General features: G+C 56.9%; 8 protein-coding genes across 8 annotated transcripts; 4 read left to right on the forward strand and 4 right to left on the reverse strand.

Annotated features, from left to right (window-relative positions):
• Positions 1 to 117: 117 nt before the first annotated feature.
• PHSY_001392 (hypothetical protein) lies at positions 118 to 2226 on the forward strand (the record flags this gene model as incomplete). The annotated part of the gene is made up of 2 exons (XM_012332024.1): positions 118 to 1217; positions 2037 to 2226. 2 exons carry the CDS (start codon positions 118 to 120, stop codon positions 2224 to 2226), a joined length of 1290 nt encoding a protein of 429 aa, XP_012187414.1.
• A 349-nt stretch (positions 2227 to 2575) lies between these two features.
• On the reverse strand, positions 2576 to 3643 carry PHSY_001393 (acetyl CoA carboxylase; the record flags this gene model as incomplete). The annotated part of the gene is made up of 1 exon (XM_012332025.1): positions 2576 to 3643. The coding sequence occupies one exon, from the start codon at positions 3641 to 3643 to the stop codon at positions 2576 to 2578; it is 1068 nt and encodes a 355-aa protein (XP_012187415.1).
• A 2073-nt stretch (positions 3644 to 5716) lies between these two features.
• PHSY_001394 (transcription factor) lies at positions 5717 to 11584 on the forward strand (the record flags this gene model as incomplete). The annotated part of the gene is made up of 1 exon (XM_012332026.1): positions 5717 to 11584. One exon carries the CDS (start codon positions 5717 to 5719, stop codon positions 11582 to 11584), a length of 5868 nt encoding a protein of 1955 aa, XP_012187416.1.
• Positions 11585 to 11721: 137 nt separating this feature from the next.
• PHSY_001395 (hypothetical protein) lies at positions 11722 to 12303 on the forward strand (the record flags this gene model as incomplete). Its single annotated transcript, XM_012332027.1, has 1 exon — positions 11722 to 12303. The coding sequence occupies one exon, from the start codon at positions 11722 to 11724 to the stop codon at positions 12301 to 12303; it is 582 nt and encodes a 193-aa protein (XP_012187417.1).
• A 545-nt stretch (positions 12304 to 12848) lies between these two features.
• PHSY_001396 (hypothetical protein) lies at positions 12849 to 14183 on the forward strand (the record flags this gene model as incomplete). Its single annotated transcript, XM_012332028.1, has 1 exon — positions 12849 to 14183. The coding sequence occupies one exon, from the start codon at positions 12849 to 12851 to the stop codon at positions 14181 to 14183; it is 1335 nt and encodes a 444-aa protein (XP_012187418.1).
• Positions 14184 to 14266: 83 nt separating this feature from the next.
• On the reverse strand, positions 14267 to 18088 carry PHSY_001397 (HEAT repeat containing protein; the record flags this gene model as incomplete). The annotated part of the gene is made up of 1 exon (XM_012332029.1): positions 14267 to 18088. One exon carries the CDS (start codon positions 18086 to 18088, stop codon positions 14267 to 14269), a length of 3822 nt encoding a protein of 1273 aa, XP_012187419.1.
• A 927-nt stretch (positions 18089 to 19015) lies between these two features.
• Positions 19016 to 20732, reverse strand: PHSY_001398 (transporter; the record flags this gene model as incomplete). The annotated part of the gene is made up of 2 exons (XM_012332030.1): positions 19016 to 20330; positions 20467 to 20732. 2 exons carry the CDS (start codon positions 20730 to 20732, stop codon positions 19016 to 19018), a joined length of 1581 nt encoding a protein of 526 aa, XP_012187420.1.
• A 613-nt stretch (positions 20733 to 21345) lies between these two features.
• PHSY_001399 (glycerophosphodiester phosphodiesterase) lies at positions 21346 to 22482 on the reverse strand (the record flags this gene model as incomplete). The annotated part of the gene is made up of 2 exons (XM_012332031.1): positions 21346 to 21537; positions 22405 to 22482. The coding sequence occupies 2 exons, from the start codon at positions 22480 to 22482 to the stop codon at positions 21346 to 21348; spliced, it is 270 nt and encodes an 89-aa protein (XP_012187421.1).
• Between the last annotated feature and the right edge of the window lie 315 nt (positions 22483 to 22797).

Here is a 22797-nt window from a genome sequence, read left to right on the forward strand (position 1 = left end):
ATACACATCCTGACGGACATATCGCAGCGACATTGAGCAGTGGCTTTGCATTGCATCGAACTTCTCGAAGCAACTTTGCTGGAAGTCATCGGAAGACAGCTGCAGGTCGAGCACGGGATGACATCTCGAAAGAGGAAACGATCAAGCAGGCCAAGCACCGCTTGTGACATCGAAGCCAAGGATGAACCATCCACACTGCTCAGAGCTCGCCCCGCCACAGCATCGCTCGCAGTCGAGTCGTATGGTCCTGCAGCCGCAGTCCCGGAGGGTATGGTCGAATGGAGACATCCCGTTAGTGGTCGAAGTTTTCACATCGATCAGCGGACGGGTCACAGTACCGCTGTGATTCCTCGGTCGTTGTCGAAGGATGACGATGGCGGTTCGGTATCAGAGAGAATTCGCGGACTGTATGGAGGCGTCGGTGTGGATCGTACAAAGCTGAAAAGAAGTCTCGGTCTTCTGATCCCAGATCGTGGGTTCCGAGCGGGTCGTGACGAAGTGGACAGCATGGATGAATTCGACGACCCGAGCTTCGATGCAGCGCTTGCTGCGATGCCCTCGCCGTCTCACACTGCAACATCAGATTTGGTGTGGCGGAGTAGGTTCTTTGACTCATGTCGATCTGCATCGCTCGTCAAAATAGCTGCCAGAGAGCCACTGCATCATGATGATTCGGACGTCGGCAGCATGACTAGGAGAAAGGATGTCGTCGAGCTCGCGATCACTCGGTTGGACCTGCAGACAGCTCACGTGCTGAATCAGGTGGATGGCAAACTCATCCTCTGCAGCACTTCTTCGACCTCTTCAAAGACCAATGGCGTCGTGTTCTGCATCGACCAGCACGCTGCTGATGAGCGATATCGATTGGAGCATCTGTTGGAGCAGTATCTTGCCGACTGTGCTGCTGAAACTGCATTGTATCAGTTGGAGTCGACGATCACCCTGCCGATCTCGATGCAGCAATACGATCTCATCAAAGGAACTCCAGCCGTCGAGTCACATATGAAGATGCTCGGCTGGTCAATCAAAGCCATCGTGATGATACACCCTACCCTCGGTCACGCTCAAGTCGATCTCGACGGCATACCTTACATACTCAAAGACAAGGCTCTCACCGATCGGGGCAAGGTGAAGGACCAGTCGCTGCTGCAGAAATGTTTCACGGACTGTCTCGACTCTTCTGACCGACTCTTTGAGGTGAAGATAGGAGAGGACTGGTTGGTGGCGTGGAGAAGGTTGCCGGGAGAGCTGTTGGAGGTGCTGAAGAGTACAGCTTGTAGAGGCGCGATCATGTTCAATGATGTGCTGGAGAGGGAGGCGTGCGAGAGGGTGGTGAGGAGGTTGGGGGGCTGCAGGTTTCCGTTTGGTTGCGCGCATGGGAGGGTTGCTTTGGTGCCGTTGTGCGAGGTGAGGGGGGAGATGGAGGGTGCGGTGAGTTAGGGTGAGAAGGGGTCGGAGCTGGTTTGGGAATGGGAACGGGCCGGTGGTGCTCCTTATCATGTATGTGGACGACGTCTCTAAGAGGCGCGGGCTGATTGAGAAATGGAGATTCTGCGTCTTACCTTAGAGATGACTGGGGTAGGGATGAGTGGGAAAGCGGGAATGGTAATGCACAGATTTGAGCTGCGTGGCTGAAGAGGATGTCCCATCTGCACTCCTTGCCCTGTATGTGGACGATGGCTCGAAAGATCAGGCAAAGGCTGATCCAGTTGTGGGGATGCTGCTTTACAATTCCAAAATAAGTGAGGATGGTATGAGTGGGAAAGCATGAATGGCGATGCACAGATTTGAGCTGCGTGGTTGAAGAGGACGTCTCCATTGGTACTGGTTTGCGTGGGTGTGGACGACGGCTCGAAAGATCAGGCGCGAGCTGGCTGAGTCAAGGGGATGCACCGTTCGAAATCAAGATGACTGGGGTGGGGATCGAGAGAAGGGTTGAAAATATGGCGTATCTCAGAACGCACAAGAGCTAGGTTGTTGACAAGCTCGACAAGAACAAGCCTGTTGAACCAGCAAGGCCGTTTCGTCTCCAACAGCGTCTATGAATTGTTCATCGCAAGCCTGGTGGGAGGTGGCAGCCACCTCGTCGTCGCAAACAGCGTCTTCCAGTCGATCAGCATCGATGCCCTTTATCGTGCACGCGAGATGATTTCCACTTTGTGTCTTCTTTTCGACCTGAGTCACGTCCTTCTTCGTGGGTATGATCGTTGTTTAAGTCAGCATTAAGCTCGCCTGCCATATCGTCAGCATCCTCGAAAACTCAACCAATCCCTGCAGGTCTGGCGGCATGTTGCTGATCGTGTCATGGGGATGCTGCGTTCCAGATTACGAAGACTGCGGGTGATCCAGTATTCTTCGATCTCGGTGTTCGAGTGCAACACGAGAAGGGGACGTCTCTCTCACACCAACTTCGCGCATGTGCTTCGGCTGAGTAGTAAAGTCCCGTGCGTTGCTTTGCGGTGTGGACATTGATAAGATGATGTTGTACAATTACATGGGGTTTTCCATTGATGGATGGAGTGTGCGTGGTGGATGGCGAGCAAGAGCGCGGGATGAGGGATGAGCCAGAATGAGCTTAATCATACGCTTCCCTCTTGAGATCGACTAACCCTCTCAACGACCTCGCGGCCGAATCGGCGAAATCGACCGCATTCTCTATCGTCGAAGGGGGATCCAGGCCTCCATCGGCCTGTGTCGCCGCGCCAACCTCGGCGGGCGAGCAATACCGGTTGAACAGACTCTGATCCAGCTCTCCTCCGACGGTAGCAGTCAACTCGACCACCACCGTTGCGCCTTCTGGGTCGAGCGGTGTCCACTCGTCCGTGTAACCGCTCGGGTCCGGCGTAAATATGCGATACACGTTGAGCGTGTGCTTTGTACCGTGCGAGGGGTTCAACAGCGTGGGTCTTGCGGTGGAGGAACTTCGTGAGAGGATCTCGTTGAGCGCAAAGGACAGACCATAGCGTAGGAATGCAAAGTGCGGTCTCCATCCGATGGACGAGACGAAGCTTTTCCAGCCATTGACTATGTCTGTGTTGAGGTACGTAGCTGGGTCGAAGCCGAGCAGTGTATCTTCTACTGTGCTTCTGAAAGGATCGTCTCTTCCGATGTTTTGACCCGGAGCGACGGCGGTATCTGACAGAAGCTCGACGTTGTAACTCGGCCTAACCGACGCCTTTGGGTACTGACGTTCCGGCAAGCTCGGTAGCGGAAGACACAGCGTGCACTCGACCGACTCGCTTCCACCCACCACACCATCCTTTCCATCATTGCTGCGCTTCACCGCTTCCCTGACTCTCAACTTGACTCCCTTCCTCGCCTTGACCACACTCGCCCACGCATTGTCGCCCGTCTCCCTCACCGCAGACGTCTCGTCGTCGTGCCGCGCAAGCACCGTCTCCTTCTCGCACAGTAGTGTCGGCGGCAGGGTGACCAGATTTGACTCGATCCGCCGGAGCAGGGCTGGTACGAGGTGTATTGGTAGCGTTCCGAGCAGAGACACTTGCGGTTGCTGTGCTGATGGGGAGGTCGATGCGGTGGATGTGGGTTTGGATGTGGAGGGTGCGGAGGAGTTGGAAGATGAAGCGGCGGCGTTGCTGCCAGCAGCATTGTTGGGCGGTCTTGATGTCGCTGTGGAAGCCATTGGAGGTATGCCTTGCTGGAACGAGGGTCGTCAGTGAAGGCTGAGGTTGGGAGATAGGGCCCCTTTGAGAAGGTGTGGAGAAGGTCGAGCGTCGAGAGGGGCCAATCGCAATTAGATAATCATGACAATCTCAGAGTCGTTAGCTTCAGATCTAACATAATTCGCTTTGCCATTTACCGTGTGGCCATGCAGCATGCTGCGATGCACAGTCCTGCAAGACGCAACCTGCAACTGCTGCTTTGCCGTGCTTTTGACGTTGTGAGCCATATCAGAAGAGCTGCACGATGGCCTCTCTCGCTATCATCCCTGTGAGGAGCAATACTTTCACATCTTGCGTTGCACTGACACGGCTATGCCATCCAATCCTTGCCGGTGAGGGCTGCGAAAGTTTCCGGATGATGGGCGACACGTTGAGCGTAGAGGCAGAAAAGAACACACGAGACGAGACCAGCTGACCACGTCGGCTCAAGGAGACTCCATCGCCGAGTCGGAGTTGCCACAAAGAGCGTCAGAGACAGCGAAAGGCGAAAAAGAGAATTCTGAGTGTTGGTTGATGTGTTGGTTCAGTGTTTTGAATTCGAGACGCGTTCAGAGCTGCACGTCGGTCGGTATTGAACTCACAACACACGGCGCAGCGCAGTGCAGAGCGACAACGGAAATGCATTCAAAATTCCCGAGTTGCAGAGCCAGAACGTCGATCGAGAACAACACAACACACGGCGGGGCAAACGGCGCTTCCAAGGCTGACAGCCGTCCAACACGGTCTCACTCGACCGACGCTCTCTGCGCTTTTGACCTTCCGCCTTGGGCTCCTCTACCGAGCTCATGTTGCTCTCGGACGCTTCTCTCGATTCGCTTCGTACGGCACTGGGTCTGTATGAAGCTTCTTTACCTGCCACTATCCGCATGAATGCATCATTGGATCTGCTACGTGCATGCTCTGTCCGTTTCGAGGTGCAAACGAACAAAATCAGAGCTATAGTATGAGAACGTGCTCTGTGACACATTGACGGGCCGAACCGCTTGTTCTGTCATCATTGCCGCCCTTTGGCCTGGCCTGGTGGACAAGGCCAGCTTCGATGCTTGCACTGCGCTTCAGAGACGTGAAGTTTCGAACGGTGGCTTGTGAGGGGTAAGCAGAGACCGCCTCCGAACCCATGCCTGTCGACGATCTCCGCCTCGACCTGCAGCCACAGCCGCCGAATTCATTCTCCTATTCCTCCAACCCTCCTCTTTCTTGTTCGTGTCTTACCCAAAACATCAACCCATTGCTCAACTCGTTCAGCTGCACCCGACCTTCTCCAGATCATTCTCCTGCTCCTGCCCTGCCTACGTCTGAGCTGCTCCGAGTTCAAATCCTCAAGCCAAGCCCTCGGTTCCTCAAGCTCGCTTCCGCCCAACTGAGACCCGCTTTACAGCTCAGATCTCACCCTGCGACTGACGGCACCACTGACTGCCACGATCACCAACCGCAACCGCCTACATTGCCCTTTCCCCACGCAAAGCTGTTCCGCTTAGCATCAGCATCAATCTCGTCCGTTCCGGCCAGCGATCCTCACTCCCGCGATCCTCACTCCCTCTGTCAACGTCGTCGTCGTCGTCGCCACCACCTACACCATTCAGCAATCGTCATCACTCATTCATCTTGTATCGACCCCCACATCACATAAGATTTCGCCGGCTACCATCAGATAGACGCAGTCTTTGTCATCACATTTTCTATACAACCCACTTTTACATCAAAGCCTCATTTGCAGAGATCTGCATCGTTCAGCTTGCGGCTTCATCTGCCATACGCCTCATCAGCTGCACGCACAAGCTCGACTACGACAAAGAGTAACAGCAACGACAAACACATCACCACGTGATCGCTTCCGACGAGCACCTTTTCGTGTAGGAATCAGTCAACCTTGCATTCAGCCATCATGCTCGACCGCGAGATCTAGGATCGCGCAAGTCTCATTCTGATAGCCAGTACGCATATTTGCTTTCCGACACCACACTCACTCAAGAAGCTGCTAGTTGCGGGCGATCTTTCATAGCATGGCAAGCGCCTCAACATCAGCTGCGGGCATGGAGGACCACAGCGTCTCTCGCAAGCCATCCAAGCTTATTGCTCGCTCCAGCACCTTGCATCGTTCACCGCACAGTCACAGCGGCTCGGGTGCAGGCCTCTGGCTCGCCAACAGCACAACACCGAGCCCGGACGTGTCAACTTTTGCCGAAGCATCCACAGCACACACCGAAGGGCCATCTGAACCACAATACAATCAGCCAGCATCATCTTCACAGCAGGGCAGGAAGGTCTACCACTTTTCGGCAGAGCTCGCGCGCGCCTCGTTCGGCGGACGGCCTCTGACTCTCGGAGGGACATCTACGGACTGCGATCCCATCTACATCAACAAGATGCCCGCAGCGTCATCAGATGATGCAGATGTCGACCTGGACCTGTCCTTCGACTATATTTCCCGCTTCGACCAGTCCTTGTCGTCCTCAGACCAGCAAGACTCGAGCGAAGTTGCGGTCGATTCGTCTCAGGAGCATGACACGATCCCTCCTCCCATCAGCCAATTCTCTCCTGACGACACACCAGAGTCGTTGCAAGCTCCGGGGAGCGACGCAGCGGATGCGCCAACAACGCCGATCAAGCTTGTCGTCCCAGAAGCGTCGTCCTCGTCAGGGTCGCCTATGTTTCGAACATCACCTTCTCCCAACAGCAAGGCGATACGGAGCATGCGAGCGAATGCCGACTGGGATAAGCGCAGGAAAGCACCACCTGCTCCGCTCGACTTGACACCAGGAGCGGAAGCGAAGCGACAACGTCAACTGGCGTTGCAACAGCTTCGACTTCAGCCAGAAGCCGAATCCGCAGCGCTGACTTTGCTCTCCATCGGCTCAATAAAGCCAGAGACGAAGCCAAGCCAAGAGCTTGTCGGCAAGAGCCTCTTTTCTCCCATCACACCTGCCACCGCTTCTGTGCCTTTGCCAAGCGAGCTCGCCTCTCCTTCCCACGCTTCGGACCAGCCGCTGCCAATGACACCACTCAGTGCGACAAGAAGAGGTGCAGCTATCAACCGTCTCCCACATCACAGCGGAAACAATCTCACTAGTCCCACACCTTCTCACATTGAAACCTCGAAATCGGCGGCAGTCCGAAGAGCAGCTTCCACCTCGACTGCGCGTGCCATGGACAAACAACAGAGTTCGGAGGCGCTCCGACGCACTCCCACGGCTGCGGCGCATTCCCCGTCGTACGCCTCGAGCGCAACACCGGTGCAATCCAAGCGTGCACGATCCCACTCCAATCGATCCTTCCGAGCGTCGGCGTCTCTCGCCTCTCTGGGACCTCCACCGTTCCCGCCTCCCAACGAACCACTGCCATCTCCTGCACTCAGTCCCTCTTTCCAGCAGGAGCACTCCGTGCCTTCGACTTCAGCTTATCACACCGCAAACGATGCCAATTCCACGGCGAGCAAAGCCGGCCGCACTCGACCGTCTGTCTCGTCGATCGACTTCAGTGAGGCCCCTCGATCGCTGAGATCCAGGACAACGCAGACCGGTCGAAGCAGCTTGGACAGCTTCCGCACCGCCAACTCAGATGGTATGACAGTAGCCAACAGCAATCACAGCTTTCACGACAACCGCCGATGGGCGTCGGAAGACAGTGCACAACCACCTCCATTGCCGCCCCTTCAGCGATACGAAGCATTCTTCCCCAGCCACACTCATTGGGGTGCGTCCCAGCCATCCACTGCTCTCTCGAACAACTCGCTGGGAGTAAGTGGCGTCAACACTTCTTCCACCCTGACCTCGGTGCCTATGACTTTCAGCAACACCGTAGGCTCGACGGCAACAACCGCAATGACGTGGAGCATGTCTGATCGCTCTACACCTTCAACCCATCATTCTCCCTTGACACCCTTCACGCCAGCGTTTTCCGACACGATGCCTGGCACTTCCGCGAACGGAAAGACACAGTTTGTCGCGGCTGTAGGAGCACCTTCATCCGGCGAGCTTCCCGTCTCCAGCGAGAATCAAAGCAGGACGGCCCTCCCATCGGGTATGACCTCACTCAGAGGAGCGGCTGCAGCGCTCAAAGAAGCATCAACGGCGGTGGAAGAAGAAGTTCGAGGCAACCGCAACACGGAACAATGGATCTTGACGCAACGTCAGCGGAAAGCTCTGCTCCAGCACGAGGAGCTCGCGTCGCATCAGCGACTGCTTGAAGCTGATCAGGATGCAGTGCGTCTGTCCATTCGTGCAGACGAGCGTGCTAGCCGAGCGAACCTGCCTCACGTTGAGCAAGACGCCGAGGTCGGAGCAAGATCCAGGCAGGACTCGAGGAGCACCGTCACCACCGACGACGAGCATCCAGGCGCCAAGGTGCGACAGACCATGGTCATCTCGACCGTGTCGACGCCAGACGAGAGTGTGGATGCGTTCAACTTTGTCACCGGCCAACCTTCTCTGATGCCTCCTGCTGGCACGAACATGGAGCGCGCCGCCTCGCACGACGCTTTGCGGCCATCCTCGACCAAGGCGGCAACTCCCATGACGCGCAACCGCAGCGGCACCGTAGGTCCATGGCCGCAGTCGCCGTTGCTGCTCGATGTCAACGTGCCCGTCCAAGCCAAGTCGCAGGTGCAGGGTTCGGCCGTCTCTCCGGCTCTGACAACGATCATCTACAGCAACTATTCGACGCCTCAGCTGGACGAATCTGTGGATGCCGAAGAAAGTGGCGATTCACAGCGAGCCCCAGCTGTCGCAGGTCTCGGCCTGGACTTGGACTATCCGTCTGCGAACGTCGTCAGCGATACTTCGCCAGATTATTTTGCTCCCGACGCGGTCAAAGGCTTTGCACCCATCACCACCGATCTGCTGCGCCAAGCGGCACGCTTTGGCGCTTCTCCTCATCTCTCGATTCAGATGTCGCCCGAGGCCGGCGCGATGCATCGTGTGCGGTCCAAGTCCAAAGAGGTCCTGCTCACACGTGAAAGCCGTCAGAATCTCAACCAAGGTCTGGGTTTTGACCTCGTAGGGGGTCAGGGCCCGAGTCCTCTGCTACCAAACGATTGCCGTTCACCACGAACCGCGAGCGGCAAAGAAACCGGTAGCAGCGGTCCAGGTGGGTTGGCTTCGCTCGTGAAAGGGTCCATGCAGAACGACGTGACAGTGCACCGTGCACAGGTCGCAAACGATCGACCACTTCTTCCTTCGCAGAGCATCGCCTCGTCCATCTCTGCTTTCGCTTACAATGCCACGCCTGTCCATCTGTCCTCTGGATCCGAGGCAGCACACCATCTCGGCGTGTCGACCGAGCAAAAGACTGGCAGCATCGGGTGGCGCCGCAACGCACGCCGGAGCCGTGAACCCAGCCCAGCTCAAGCTCTGGCCCTTGGAATGCGAGGCGACAAGCGCCATGCCAACGATGGCTCCGATGTCAAGTTTGTCAACATCAACCTCGATGATGGAGGACTCGAGACTGAGGTCATGCTTCGTCATGATGAGGCCGCCAAGAGCAGCGACGCCGCAAAGGCCGGACAGTGGGTCAGCAAGCTCTGGAGCTCCGTGACGTCCCCGCGACGTACCTCTTTCAATATCGGCGCTGCTCCGGGCGACCGTAGCGAGGACATCGAGCTGGCCAACAGCAGCACTGCAGACCAGAGCCACAAAAGCAAGTCGAGCGACCGGGCACCAGCTCCCGTTCCCAAGGAGGAGAGGAATGTGCGTCCGCTTTCTCTGGTGGAGAAGCGTCAGAGCAGTGGACGGTATCAGATCGAGAACGCGCGTCAGAGATTCCGCTCCCCAACTCCGGGCGAGGACGACGAAGCGGCAGAGAAGGATGCTCGTGCTGTGGCTCTACGTCTGCTCGCTGGCTCGCCTCGCATCCCTGCGCCGGTCGAAGAGGGAGTCGTCGCAGAAGCACAGCCGGAGAACAGCATGGATCGTGGTGACCTCTCGGCTGAAGAGCGCGAGAAGGAACGCATCGATGCGCTCAAGAAGCTACGTCGGATGAGTGCCATCGAACGCCAGCAGAAGCGCAGCTCGGGCATCGGCTACATCACGTCGAGCGCCCGTGCGCCGGAATCGCCTCGTTTACCGTACATCTCTGACAGGAGCAACGATGCCAGAAAGTCCCACGACCTGGACCCGTCAGCCCGCCACGGTGGCCTTTCGAGAGAAGCGAGCATCAGCAAGAAGCGAATGTCGATGACCGTATTCGGTGGCAAAGAACGCGCCCAAGCATCCGACGAGGTCCCGACGTCGGCACCGGCAGTAGGGGCTACGGAACGCGCGTGGCTCGACGCCATGCGCTCTCCACGGGTCGCAGAGAGTCCATCCGGCTTCACACCGCGGATGGCTTTCGAACCCCACGACTGGGGTGCAGCCTCCAGCTCGCAGCAACACCAGCACGTATACGGTGCCAATCAGGCAGCTGCCGGGCCATCGACCGCCAACCACATCCCGCTCATGCTCTCTGGCAGTGCTACTGCTCATCGACAAGCTTCATCGAAAGCTGCCAATCCGATTCAAGATCATGGTTTGACCGTATCCGAGCTCGACCGCGCACGCGACGAGATGCGTCGTCTCGCAGGCCAAGGTACGGCGTTCAGCGATGAGGAGCTGGCGCACGGTGGGATCGAGAGCTTCCACACTCCCATGCCCGACGCTCCCGACACCTGGGCCTACGATGCTGATCATTACGATCAGCGTCACCACGTTGAGGACCAAAGCATGACAGCTGAGCCCACCACTGAGCTCAACGACTTCGGCATCAGCCCTGAAAAGAAGGAAGCCAAGCTGCACCGCCGCACTCGAACAGCTCGATTTGCGGACGATGACTACCGTCATCATCAGTACGAGCAACACGCTGATGACCAGCCTACCGTTTCGATCTTCACACGAAGCCAACAGCACCGCCATCGCGCATCGGGCAGCTTTTCCGCTCATTTCAACTCGCATAACCAGCCTCCGTCGATGGAGCATCGAAGTCGATCGAAGCGTCGTGCAAGTCAGCACGCTGCTGCGAATGGTCATGGTCTATTCGGAACACCTGCCGCGTTGCTGGACGGCAACACGCCGAGCAAGAACATGTTCTGGGCCGGCTTCCTCGGCATGCCCTGGCTGTGGATGATCGGCGGCTGGTACCTTACCCCCGACGGTCAACTCCGGCATCCTTCTACGGACGATCCGCGTGTCCGAGGCAAATTAGACGTCTGGCAGCACGAGCCCAGCATGCAGAATCAAGGGTCAGCCAATTCCAGTCCCAACATCGGCTCGAATTCGACCACATTTGGCGGTTCGAGCTACGAGCAAGCTTGGGGAATGGGCCAAGGCGAAAGTGTTTCTGGTCTGGGCTTGAGCGGTATGCCTTCGACGATGTCGTATTCATATGCCGCTTCGTCAATCGGTACGACCGTCAGTGCACAGACGACCAACAGCGACCCGAACAGGCCGCCTCCGAGCAAAGCGCGCAAGAGCAAGACCCGAAGCTTTGGCACGCTGCTCGACACCAACCCTCAGGTCAGCTTCTACCAATCGCCCGTACGTGTTGTGCAAGAGCCGCAGCCGAGCTTCGGCAACGTCTGGCGCCATCCGCGCGGAATGGAGCCTTTGCTCGAGGCGGAGGAGCCTCGTCGGAGTCGAATGTTCGCCGGCTATCCTGGAGACGAATTCGACCACGGCTATGCGCCCTCGCCTGTGGTGTCTTCATCGGACGGGACTACGACAGCCGTCTCTGCAGCCGAGCCGATGCTCCAAACAGGACCGAGATCGAACGTGGGATACCAAGTGGCGATGGCAACCAAGACTAGCGTGGCGACGCCGTGGAAAGATCTGGAGAGGTACGTGCTGCTCAACCGGGTGGCAGCGATCTTGTCTGGAGTTCTGGTGTTTGCAGGATTCACGGGAGCGGTGTATGCGGTGGTGACAAATTTTTAAGACGCCTGCTACAGTGGCTGCGCACACAAGCAAGGAATGCCAGGCTGGCGAGCGAAGGTCAAAAGCTCGACAGAAGGATCAGAGGTAGGTACGAAAAGCTCGTTCAGATTCAACAACTACAGCAGCAGCAGCAGCAGATGCAGCAACGACAGCAAACGCAGCAGCCAGGCTTCACTTCAGCAGCAGACTTGATGGCTTCTCGACGACAACAGCAGAAGCTGCCTCTTGTCGAGGACGATCTTTTCAACGAAGACGATGATGGCGGGAAGGAGGCGAAACGAGGTTTGACTTCGTGGGACGCGGTGCGATGGCTGTCTGGCCACGTTGCGCCGGGAACTGCGGGGCAAAAGAGCAAGGTGCAGTCTCACGACTCACAGGCAGCCGTCAAGGAGGCGAATACACCAGCAAACGCGGGTAATGGCTCGGCATTGCTCGCTGGGGCAGCGGCTGCGCTTGCCGCCACCTCTGCTTCCAATTCCGCCATAGGTGGATTGCTCACCTCGCTTCTCAATCCTGCCTTCGGCGCCGTCTCCGACCCACACCAAGCACCACCCGCAAAAGGAGGCGAACAGGTCGCCCTGGCAACCGCCAACCATCTGATCTTCCTTCGAGCCATCTTCCGCATCATCTTTCGCGTCATCGTGCTTGTTCGCTTGTCGAGATTCCAGAACTCGGCAACGCCGATCTCTGCTCTCGTGTTGAACGAGCTTCTGCGCTGAAGAGTGGTCATGGAGCGGGGTTTTTGCTGAAGTCTTGCTGCTGCTGCTGGTTGAGTGTTGGATCTGATCTAGGTGGTCTTTTCGTACTGACTTTTGGTCTGCTTGGCGTCCGAACGTGTGCAGCGTCGCTGTACGAGATTACTTTTTTTATAGTAGAGGGAGGCCTACGCACGAAGCAGGCGTGCGAATCGTAAGGCTCTCCTTGTTCAATACCCCTTTTCCTTCTTGGATCACTCCGACCCTTATCCTTTATTTGAACGTTGTTTCTCTAATGATCAGCAATGGCACTGCAATGTATTCGCTCACGATGCTGTGTGTCGACGATGCCGGCTGCATGAAGAACGACGAGAGAGGTCAGAGTGGGCGTCGCTTGTGTCGTTCAGGGTCCAAGGCGATGTTGCGTTTCGAGAAACCGAGTTCCGGACGAAGCGCGCTTTTTGGTGGAGGTCCAACGCGAAGATCCTCTCTCTCTCTCTCTCCTTCCTTGCCTCATCCCTCCTCTTCACCCTCTGATGCCATCGACACTCGATCAACGCTAATCGACGATGAAGCCATCGATATTCGCAGACGCCGTGATTACCGCTTCGTCCACGTCGGACGGCCACTCCCTCGCACAGCTGTTCGCCATCGGTGGTCCCGTCGCAGCATCGGCGCTCCTCGAACTCGGCGATCCGCGACCCGCCCGGATCATCCCTTCGCTCCGGAAATGTTCCGGCTACCTCTCTGCTCCGTGGGAAGACATGTGTCTTCACCACCTTCTCTCGCTCTACAACTTCTCCATCGCGTCCTCTTTGACGTCTGCCTCCGCCGTGGATGCGGAAGGCAAAACTCGATCAGAGCGGCTCTCGGAAGCGTTCGACGAGTACAATTCGGTGGTGACGGCGTTTCTGAGGTATTTTTCGACGCTCACACCTGGAAGGTGGGCTCTACCGCTGCTGAGGATCCTCTGCTTGAATCTGAGGTGGTTGGCGGTTCAAGCGGATACCTCGAACCTTGAAAGTACGGCGGTTTCGACGGTCCGAACATCGAACCAGGCTAACAAGAGGTTGGAGGAGTGCGCACGTCAACTCAACAAAGCTTTCACAGCGTGCATCGCCGACCGCAACCCGGACATCAACGAATCGCGAAAGTGGGGTGTATATGAAGTCGTAGGGATGGTGTTCAAGACGTATTTCCGGTTGAAGAGCGTTTCGCTGTGTCGGAATATCTTGCGGGCGATCAATGCAGCCGTTCTGCCAGGGTTGGAGGAGTTTCCAAAGAGTCAACAGGTCACCTTCCGATACTACGTCGGAGTACTCGCTTTTCTCAACGAAGAGTACGATAGAGCAGAGGGGGAGCTGGAAGCTGCACTCAAGATGTGCATTCGAAGCGCTACCACCAACCAGACCTTGATCCTGGTGTACCTCATACCAGTCAAACTACTTCGTGGATCTCTACCCTCCCCCACACTGCTGGCCTCGCCACCCTGTCAACCGCTACACCCTTACTACTCACCCTTCATCACCGCCCTCCGCACCGGCAACGTCTCCCTCTTCGACACCACCCTCCTCGACCCGCGCATCCAACGCTTCCTCGTAAAACGCGGTACCTACATCGCCATCGAACGCGCCCGCGATCCAACCCTCCGAACCCTCCTCAAAAAAATTCACTCCTCTTTGCCGCAATCCTCAACCCGTCTCCCCCTATCCCACCTCCGCACAGCCACCTCTTCCCCCCTCATCAACCTCAAATACTCCCAGAAAGAACTCGAATGGCTCCTAGCTACCCTCGTCTTCAAAGGTTATGTCAAAGGCTACATCGCCCACGAAAGAGGCGTACTCGTGTTGAGCGCAAAAGATCCCTTTCCAAGACTCGCAAATGTACCCCTCACAACCACGTAGAAGCACCCTAGCAATTGCACATCCCCAAAACCCACACCATCAAACCGTCTGTGCTTCTTACGATTCTTTCTTCTCGTGCAGGCCTACGCCGTAGACGCCAGCTGCGCCTCAACCTCCCTCCACAACGTCCCCTGCCCGTGCCCGGCACCACTCTTTGCCTCGCCCACCACCCCGGCAAACTTCGGCGTCGCTCCCCCACCCACCACCCCCTCCAACTCCCTACTCACCACCACCAGCATCTTGTAGATGAACCGCTGCAACTCGGCCTGCTTCTCAATCTCCTGCTTGGTCGCCGTCTCCTTCAACTTGCTCCTCAACGTACCCCCCACCGGCTCGGCCAACTCCTCCAACCTACCCCCCAACACCGCCCTCACCCCCACCTCGCGCAGCTCGACCAGCTTGATCACCATCAGATAGCACAACGTCTTGATCCCATCGTCCGAATCCGACAGACCGGCGATCACGCGATCCAGATACTCGCCGAGGTTCAACCGCGACCACAGCGAGTCCAGCAGCTGGTACATGGTCTCGTACGCGTTCTTGCGCAGATCCAGCCCGTCGTCCGTGACGATCTGGAACGGTCCCATGGACACTTTTCGCAGCAGCTCGGTGCGCACGTGCGTCTCGGAGTACAGCAACGGCAGCAGCGTCGGAAGGTGATCGCGGATCAGGTAGGGTTTGTTGTGCGCGGCAGAGTTGAGCGCAAACGTCGCATTGCGCCTCACCTCGAGCTCGGCATCGCTCAGCAGAGCCAGGAAATCCACCAACACGGGCGCCAGCAGCTCGTCGTACGCCGCCGACGACTCGGTCGAAAGCGTAAACCGGATCGCCGCCAACACCGTCGCCCTCACCGACACCGACGGCGAACGCAGCCTCTCCTGCAACAGCGGCAGGAACTTGCCCGGCTCGCTCAGCGTCAGCCTCGCCAGACACTCTGCACCGATCGACCGCACACCCTCCTCCTTCGTCTCGCACGCCTCGAACAGCACCGGCCACACCTGCTCCGCCACGACCGCCAGCTGCTCACTCGACCCGTGCGTGATGAGCTCCTTGAGCGCGTGCAACGACAAGAATTTCTGGCTCGACGCCTTGTCGTCCGAAGGTGCGCGAACGTGCTGCTCGATCGCCGGCAGGAACACCGCCAGCGCTCCCACAGCCATGTTGCCCACGGCGAAAGCAGCGGCCATTTTGACCTCCTCCGAGTCGGCCGCGTAGAAGCGCAGAACGCGGTCGAGCAACCCGGCATGCGTGGAGAAGTCGTTGAACCGTCCCAGCTCGCCGAGCAAGAGCAGTGCAAAGTACACATCCGTATCCTTGGCGCTTCCGCTCTCAAGCGTCGCGGTGGCCTTGGAGGCAACATTGGCACTGGCCACCTCCGACACGGTGCAAACGGCTCCGATGCAGCGCGAAACCGTCGTATACAGATGCGTACCGCTGACAGAGCCCTTGGCGGCATCGAGCGCTGCAAGCAGCTCGTCAACCGTGTTGGGCGCTGAAGCCGGTTCAGCGCCGACGTACAGCCGCAAGAACTCCAGCAACGACTCCATCGCCGGGCCTTGTGCAATGGGCAGTCTGAGCACGGAGTAGATCTGCGGAAGCACCGACACACGCACCGACTCCCTCGTCGCCGGATCGTTGAGCAGAATCAGGTTGACGCTGCGCAGGATGTGCGGGAGGAGGTTCATGTCCATGTCCGTGTTGATTAACGGCTGCACTTCCGCCAAGATCGAGTTGGACGAAGCCGTATCCAGCCTCGTCGATGAGCGCGACAGAGCAGCCGCAAGACAGTCGAACGCCGCGAGCCGCAGCTGACGGTTGGACTTGCGCAAAAGCGTCGCGACTTCCGCGATCGAGCTCTGGAGGAATGCGTCGAATGCCGGTCCCGCGCAGACGGGAGAAGCGGCGATCTGAGCAATGACCTTGACCGTAACAAATCGCGTCACCTCGTTGGTCAGGCGAGCGGTGAGAAGGTCGAAGCACTCGCCGTGCTTTTCGGCGAGATCGTCACCGGCGTGAGCGAGCAAGACGCCGAGACAAGTAACACCACGCTCCTTGATCTCCTGGTCCGAATCGAGGCGATTGAGCCTGCTCACCGTAGCAGAGTAGATCTGCAGCAAATACGGCTTGTACTGACCAGGACGGGCGCCGTTCGCACCCGCAGCAGTCGCGCCCAGCGGCCGAAGCACGGAAACGAGCTGCGAGCATGTCAGAAACGCTTCGATGCAGCTCCGATGAAGCTTGTCCTCGATGGAAGCTGCAAGGATGGGCACGAGACCCGGCAGCTGGTCGTCGAAGCTCTTCGGAGCGTGTGTCAGGAACAGAACGCGGAAGAATCCCAGCACATCGGCCTTCAAGCTGGATCCTCCCGAAGCGGCCGACTCTGCGCCCTTGAGTGCCTTTTCAGTGTGTGCGAGAATGGAGCTGATGTGGGCTTCGAGACCTCCGTGCAGAACGACGACGAGTTCGCGCAGGACGACGAAGCTCTTGTGCCGTGTTGGGATGGACTTGGAGATGATCTCGCGGTTGAGGGCCTTGGCGATGGCGGGTACAAGAGCAAGGAGCTGGCTGAGCGGAGAGCCTTCGACACCATCAGCGTCGGCTTCGGTGCGTTTGCGCTTGAGCACGCCAGCAGCAGCGATGGCAGCAGCCTGGCTCGCGGACGAGGCCGAGCCGGAACCGATGACCTCGGTCGCTTGAGGACCGCCGGCGTAGAGCTGCATCTGCTTGAGCAGCGCGAGGAAGGTGTCGAGGATCTCGAGACGTACGCTTTCTTCACGTTCGGAAAAGCGCGCGACTAGCACCGGGGCCACGCTGCCGACATTCTGAGCCAGCAACTCGGGTCTACTGGTGAGCGCTGCGTTGAGCACCTTGGCTGATGCTCGTCGCACCTTCCAAGACATGTCGTCATCGTCGGAGTAATCGTCGTCGATAAGATCGTCATCGTCGTCATCTTGATCGCCGAAGTCGTCGTCGGCGTCGCGCATCTCTTCATCGTCGTCAAAGCCGGCATAATTGGGGTCATGTTTGATGAGGGTGACGGCAAGATCGATGGACGCATTCACGAAAGGAGTCACCTCAGCGGGACAGCGAAGAAGGATGAGCTCGATGGACTGGAGGCAAGTCTCGCGCAGCTCGTCGTCTTCGTGCTTGGCAGTCTGGATGACGGCGGGCATGAATTCGGGAAGGCGGCGACCAAGCCTTCGTGGACAGGTGCGTGCAAAGATGCCGATGAGCTGTACTGCCGTCTTGCGTGTGTCTACGGTGTTCTTCGGCGCGAGGTCGGAACTGAGCTGGACGGAGAGCTGTGTGAAAACATCGGAGGTGGCACACGAGCCGAGAGCGCCGAGGACGGCGAGGGCGCGCTTGCGAACGGCGGGACGTGAATGACGCATAGCAGGCACAACGGACTTTAGCAGGGCATTTTGAAGAGGCACGGCTGCGGTAACGGACGCCGCAAACTTGCTGATGAGCTCTGCAAGGATGTCGAGCGAGTCGATGAGCAGTTCTTGCGAGGCGGATGCGTCGGCCACATGATTGAGCAGCTTGGGTGCGAGCTTGTTGAGTGCGGTGCTGGCGTACGAGGAGCGGGTTGGCATCTGAGCGGTGACTGTCTTGAGTGCGAGGGCAGCAATGTCTCTAAGTTCGTCGTTGTTGGATGAGATGTAATCGATGAGCGTGTCAATGACGTGCTGCATATTCTTTTCGCGAAGACGGGGAACGAGGATGGCCAGGGCACGAACGACCATATTCTTGACTTCGGTGTTGGAGTCCTTCATGAGGGAGAGGACCTGACGGAGCGTGTTGTTTTCGGTGGTGTCGTCCATTTGGATATAGTTGTCCTTGGAGAGTTCTGTGATGAGGTCGTTGAGTGCCATGAAACGAAAGTCGGCGTCTTGCGACTTCATGCGCTCGAGAAGGGGCGCGATGCCCGTGTGAGCCCACGAGGACGCCATGTTGGACACGTGGTATCAAAGCCGACCTGAGAGATTTCGATCGTGAAGAGCGTCTTCTAAGGTGGTTGGCTGGTATGGGAGGGAAGGAGGGAGGGTGAGCGCAGATGGATTGATTGATCAGCCTTGTCTGCGCTGCGCAGTTCTCTCTTCTGTGGTGTGAATTCATGGAAAGTGGAGTTGCGAATCCAATCGGCTTGCTCCGTGCGTGTTGGTCTTCTTCCAGATCGTCACCCTCACGCGTAATCGGGCAGCATTTTGTTATAATGTCAAGCCGTACGGGCATGACATTCCGGGCAAATTCCGGACGTGTAGATCTGGATCCAGCATCGATGACCAAGTCTTATAACGACCACCCGGGCCCATCAGCATGCCGAAGCCACGGTCTGGCCTTCGATCGATCATGAGCTAACGACACCTTTCAATCTGACGTTAGAAGATAGTGTGGCAACACAGCGAACACAAGCCTTCTTTCGAGATGCAGGCAAGAGATATTCGTTGGTTCGAGTTGCGACGCTGTGTCATGTGAGGGTCTGCTCATGTTGGTCGAGAATCTGTCAATTTGCGCTGCAAACAGGCTCAAAAGGGCAATAGACGAGAGGTCCGGCATCTTTGAGCGGGAGTGTACGTCGTAGCGTCCGTGAATAGTATGATCGTACAAGTGCCAGACGGTTCTTCGTTCTTCATCGCCAATTGTCGTTCGAGTCAGCCTCCTCTCACACCATCCTCAACACAACATCAGTGACACTCAAGTCGGCATCTTCGAGTGACAGATCGTAAAAATTCATTTTTACCCATGAGAACAATCGAATCAGATCATGAAAAGAAGCATCAGCAGCGCTCGGATCTCCTTCTCCTCCCACTTCGGCCATTGATCTGCGCTCAGTACCTGAGGCGGAAATGCGGGTGGTCGGATCCCAGCAGGTAGATTTCATCTTCTGTCAGACCTTCGAGCCTCCAATCTCGCTTACCCGCGTCCCTCTGTTTATTCTCCCATCTCTGCCACGATACCAGCCCGACTCCAATCAATGCCATGGCGATACCTCCTGCCAAATTCAATCCGTTACCGGGCAAGAAGTTGGGAGCATACTTGTTCAAGTAGGTCCAGCAAGAGATCAGACCACCGATGTTTCCGAAGAACACGGTGATGGCGATTGCACCGGCACGTTCGCTGTCGTTGTTGGCGTTGACAGCTGCGTAGGCGGGGAGGAGCGCTCCTTGGGTGAACGCTCCCGAAGTGGCAAAGAACGAAGCGGCGTATCGAACGTAAAGGTTGGAAGAGCCTACGAACATGGCGTATCCGATGACCATGACGAGAGATCCGGCGATCGTAAAGACGGAGCGAATTCGGAATTTTGCGGAACAGTAGGCGAAAGCGAGCGTCGCGATCGCTCCCATCACATTGGGCGGCACCGTCAACAGCTGCTGATCGATCACAGAGTACCTTGGAGCTGGGAAGATTCCGCGAACTACTGTGGGAAGAAAGACAGCAGTTCCTTGCACCGCAATGTTGTCGAGCAAGAACATGGCCGCGCAGCAAAGCGAAGTGGTCGAAGTGATACCTTTCCAGAGCAACTTTTTGTGCGTCTTGTCGACGAGTTCCTTTTGACCCACCATTTCGGACTTGAGACGCGCCTGCAGGAACTTCTTCTCATCCTCGTTGAGCCAGCGAGCCGAGCTGATCGAGTCGGTGAGAGTAAAGTATCCGATGATGGCGACCACGATGGTGATCAGTCCTTCGATTAAGAAGATCATTCTCCACGATTTAATCGAGCCCATGTGAGGGATCTTGAGGATACCCGAGGCCAACAGACCCCCGAAAGCACCGGCAGAGGGGGCTGTGACGAGGTACAGTCCTAGACGGAACACCAGCTCGTCTTTTTTATACCATCGACTGAGGTAGAAGGCGATCGAAGGCAGCATTCCTGCCTCGAAGACACCCAGCATGAATCGAACCGCAATGGCGCCCGCGAAGTTGGTCACGAATGCATTCGCCAAGCTCAACAGTCCGAAGAGGAACGCCATGGCAGGTATCCACTTTCCAGGACCGAGGATTTTGGTAAGCGTCGTCGAAGGGATCTCGAAGGCTGCATAGGCGGCGTAGAAGGCGGTAAGGAGGATGTTGAAGTCGTACGAGCGAGGATTCATCCCTACGTCCTTTTCAAACCCTGCGATTCGAGCGTTACCGACGTTCGCTCTGTTGAAACACAAAACAGCGGTGTCAGCCTTCTGTCTCTAAAGGTTTGGGCAGATGTTGATGCTGCTGGAGATGGGGCAGATGTTGATACTGCCAGGTCATCTCCAGCAGCATCGATAGGTCGAATAGAGCTTACCGATCAACAAAACACAGGAGGTACAGAGCTGCTACGGTAGGAACGATCATCAAATCGACCTTCCGGATCAAAGCCTTCTCTCTTGCGGCGTCGTAGATCAAACTTTGGTCGGAAACGGGCGTGTCGCTGGCGTACAAAGGCGGCACAACTGCGCCGCCGGCTTGCTTGTTGTCCGAGCGCTTTTCTTCGTCGATGGAGGACGAGGAGGCATGCTCGAGGTCGCGCATGGCATCGATGACCGCCGTTGCCGATGTGGTGCTCGTCATCTCTGCGAAACGTCGACCAGGGGCTGTAGCTATTCGATTGTGAGGGCAGAACTGGCGTTGCTTGACCTATTCTTAGAAAGAGCGTAGAGGAAGATCGCCGGAGGAAGGACTGGGACAAGGGGTTTCGAGGTGAAGGTGGTGGAAGGGAAGGAAGAAGAGAGACGAAGGGCTGCAACGGATGAGGAGGCGGCGAGGACGAGGAGGGGGGGACCTTTTATGTAAATAAAAAGTCAGGAACAGAAACTCTGTCTTTTTGCTCAACGACACTGGCCCACGGAAATATCTCATTTGCCGGACTTGCTCCTCGGTAACACACAACCGCAATCCTTTCCGCTGAGATTGAGCAAAGTGTGGGGCCCTCAGGGAAATCAAAGCCTCAACGCTGTGCGATCTGAAAGGGAACTTACCCACGCAGCGCGCAAAGCACAACCTTGTGTGTGGGGAAGTGTAATTTTGTTCCAACGAGAAAAAATGGGCACTAAACCGGAGCTCGAAACATGGCATTCCATTGCTTGCAAAGCGGGGAGCGAGCTGCTGATTGGAGGATGGCGATCTTTGCGGGGCAGGATCAAAGGGGAGTTTCGCTGCACTGCGTGGTCGGAGTAGGCTGACGCTATGTGCCATCGAGACAGAAGCAGAGGTATAGGCGCTCTGACGGGGCAAACCGTGGTGCGACTCCGAAGGTTCGGGTTTGGCTGGCCTTGAAACCACGTTCAACAAGTCGACGAGTCCGGGAAAGGTGGAAGCGGAAATGGCGGGAAGCGCCCAAAAGAGTCCCAGTACGGAGTTCCATCTGGCGTCTCGACTGAGAACAACAGAACAACAATACAACCGGTCCCCCGCTCGACAAGCTTACGCTCACACGAATGGCTGAGCTTCTGGCGTACAATGAAACCAGAGACGGCGTCAACCATCGATTCTGCCTCTACGGGTTAGCGGCAAATTCACCGCGAGGCTTGCGTTCGCTTTCTCTATGATCACATGAAACTGTGCCACTGGTTGTCGAGCTGCTCTGAAACTCTTCGACGTCGCACACCCACCGGCACCACAAGACAAGTTGATGAATGATTCCAACCTGTGTTGGCCGGTTGCAACAATGATTCCAACCTGTCTTGGCCGGTTGCAACACGAGGGAATCGATCGAAAGAAAAAAATGCCAAGACATCTCGAAGTCCTGCATGCATAAATTGTCAACTGAAGTTCACTGCCTCGCTTCGACTACACTGTCCATGTGCTTCTCTGTGATTTCGGACAGCTGCCTCGCATCTCGACCGCTCATCGGCTTTTTTGCTGACATCTCGGCGTAGGACGAGTGTGACGGATCCTTTTCCGCGCGCCCTTTTTTGCCACGCGACACAACCGACTGCAGCGCTTGTCGCTTCCACGCGAGCCAACCATCCTCGACTCGATTGTCATTCCTTACCGCTGCTGAAAAGTCAGACTTGGAGAAAGATACTCAGTACTAGACTGCCAAGAACCACCAGAATGCGGAAAGCACGGACGCAAGGGTTTTTTTCCCTCAACTGCACGGTTTCACCAATGTCGATGTCCGGTCTGCACCCCGCAATCTCATCCAGCTGCCTAAAAAGTGCGGGGTTGCCAGCGCAACCTATGTGGTGCTACCAATACAAAAAACCGCGGAGCACCCTTCGATCTACAGTAGTCTTTTCACCTGGTCATCTAGAGCAGGATCGGCGACAGCCGGCAATGACGGCAACGTCGTTCCGAGCAGCGTGTTCCTGAGTTCCATTCCTTCGTCAAGTGTCTTGCGAGATTAGGTGATGCTGGAACAGGATAACTTTCTCCGCGCAGCGATTGGTTTTACCGCCTTCATGTCTCTCGGACTTGCCCCGCAGACTCACATCCCGTAATTTCACTTCCGACATCCGCGACTTCCACTAGCTCACCGAACCAGCGCCGCTCATGACTCACCGCGACACCTTGGGCGGCTGCAAAGCGGTCAAACATGTCACGCGTAGATGCGCGTCCTTCTTGCTCTGTTCAGGCCCACGCGCTTGGTGAATGACATATCACCGGCTCGTTTGTTCGTTCGTTTCCGAGGACA

Source organism: Pseudozyma hubeiensis, assembly GCF_000403515.1.
Source record: "Pseudozyma hubeiensis SY62 DNA, scaffold: PHS15, whole genome shotgun sequence".
Taxonomy (NCBI): Eukaryota; Fungi; Basidiomycota; class Ustilaginomycetes; order Ustilaginales; family Ustilaginaceae; genus Pseudozyma; species Pseudozyma hubeiensis.